At 55.2% G+C, this 2,267-nt stretch overlaps 1 protein-coding gene across 1 annotated transcript; it reads left to right on the forward strand.

The window, feature by feature from the left end:
* The first annotated feature begins 983 nt into the window (after positions 1 to 983).
* LOC135378307 (tigger transposable element-derived protein 6-like) lies at positions 984 to 1,700 on the forward strand. Its single transcript, XM_064611308.1, has one exon. It carries the CDS (start codon positions 984 to 986, stop codon positions 1,698 to 1,700), a length of 717 nt encoding a protein of 238 aa, XP_064467378.1.
* The last annotated feature ends 567 nt before the right edge of the window (positions 1,701 to 2,267 follow it).

Below are 2,267 nucleotides of genomic sequence, written 5' to 3' on the forward strand. Positions count from 1 at the left end.
ACGGCCGCTACAAGACTCCCCCTAGCGATCTGCTGGAGGCAGAGAGCGATAGCGTGTAAGAGTGGGGTCCCAAAGGACACGACGGGAAGCGGGCATCGAGGGCGGACATTCGGGATGCACAAGTGGCGAGAGGAAAGAGTTGTGCGGCTTAAGAAGCGTGATCGGTGCAGCAAGACCAGGATGCTCTAGGTAGACGCGCTTGAACAGGTGAAGCGAGATCGTGTCTTGCCGGCGGTTAAGCAATACGGTGAAGTGCCAAAGGTCCTTCCGGATTGGGAATTGGGCCAGAGTAAGAGGGCTGCAGCGGGCTCGTGGGGGCATCGCAGCGGACGAACACGTGAGTGCACGTGCTCAAATCAGGGCTGGTAACTGGCTGAACAAGATGCTGAGCGGGTTGGGGCGGGTCGAAGATCTGCCATGACACGAGGGAGGCGGGAGACATAGTCGAGAGTGGTGTCGGGGACCGCGTCTTCGGAGGGAGAGAGACACTTGCCAGGCAAGCGCAAAGTGGTCCCATAAACCATCTCGGCCACCGCGCCCCCAAGGTGAGGCCGAAAGGCAGCCCGTATATGCCAAGGAGCGCGATGGGCAGTATCTCGTGCCAAGGGGTGGTGTTATTGACCCGCAAGGCGACCTTGAGCTAGCGGTGCAACCGTTCCACCAGACCGTTGGAGGCAGGATGGTATGCGGTGGTGTGAATCCGTCGGGTGCCCAGGGCATTCGTCAGGGCGACAAACAGGGAGACCCGGATTAGTGGCCACGATCGGTTGTTACCACTGACGGCACGCCGAAGCACGAGATCCAGGCGCTAACGAGGGCGGAGGCGACCGTGGGAGCTGTCGAGTCGGGGACAGGAACGGCTTCAGGCCAACGGGTGAAGCGATTGATGATTGTGAAGATGTACCGGTAACCCTGGCACAGTGGCAGAGGCCCGACCAGATCAAGGTGTATGTGATCAGACCTATGATCCGGGGGCAGAAACGATGCAGGGGATGGTCGAGTGTGACGTTGACCCTTGGTACGTTGGCAGGGCAGGCACGCGCGCACCCAAAACTAGATGTCTGCATTCATCTTCCACCAGACATAGCGCGACCCACGAGGAGGACCAAGAGAAGATACAGAAGCAGCACGAGAACAACGAAGGATCCTCAGCGCGAAAAAGGATACGTGCGGCTAACTTCGAAGAAGTGGACAAGTGCGTTTACCGATGGCTGTTAGAGGTGAGATCTAAGGACATACCCATATCGGGCCCTGTGTTGTGCGCAAAAGCAAGGGAGTTTGCAGTCATGTGTGGTGTCGAAGAGAAATTGAAAGGAACGCAGGAGTGGCTCCGAGCCTTTCGTGCACGGCATGGCATCGTCTTCAAGTGTGTGTCAGGAGAAGAGAGGTCGGCCCCTCAAGATGATGTGCAAGGTTGGCGAGACCAAGAAATGAAACAGGTGCTGTCACAGTATGCCCCAGAAGACATTTTTAATGCGGACGAGACCGCGCTGTTTTTCAAGCTGCTGCCAGAGTGTACGCTGGCAGTGAAGAATGACAATTGCAAGGGAGGGAAAAAATCCAAGGAACGCATTTCGGTCCTCCTTTGCTGTAACATGACCGGGACAGCGAAGCTGAAGCCGCTAGTGATAGGCAAGTCTCGAAATCCACGCGCATTCAAGAACGTACGCAGCCTCTACGCAGCCACGTACGCAGCGTAGACTACAGACGGAACCAGAAAGCCTGGATGAGTTCGGCGATATTCACCGAATGGCTGCTGCAGCTAGAAAAGAAAATGAAGGAACAGAAAAGGCACATCGCTCTCATCCTGGACAACTGTTCTGCACACTGCAAAGTTCCCAAGATGACGTACGTCAAAGTGCTGCTTCTTCCACCTAACTGTACGTCGGTGCTTCAACCTCTCGACCAAGGCATTATTCGCTCGCTCAAGTCGCATTACCGAAGACGGATGCTAGAGAAAATCCTCGTCAATATCGAAGCAAAAGTTAGAAAACCAACGAACATAGATATCCGCCAGGCCATTGAAATGTTGGCTGGCGCATGGCGGAGTGTGACGGAAGAGGTTGTTGAAAATTGCTGGCGCAAAGCCGGGTTCATCGAGTCGAGAGACGACGAGGAAGACGACGGAACCATTTTCACCGCAGCTAACTGTTGTGACGAGCCTGAATCCTTGCAGAGGGCATGGGTAGGATATGCAAGAAGGATCAACCTCCCGGAAAACTTGCTTGCACAGGACTTTGTGAGTGCCGATGAGCATGTTGCTGTGT

This window comes from Ornithodoros turicata, chromosome 1, assembly GCF_037126465.1.
Source record: "Ornithodoros turicata isolate Travis chromosome 1, ASM3712646v1, whole genome shotgun sequence".
Classification (NCBI taxonomy): Eukaryota; Metazoa; Arthropoda; class Arachnida; order Ixodida; family Argasidae; genus Ornithodoros; species Ornithodoros turicata.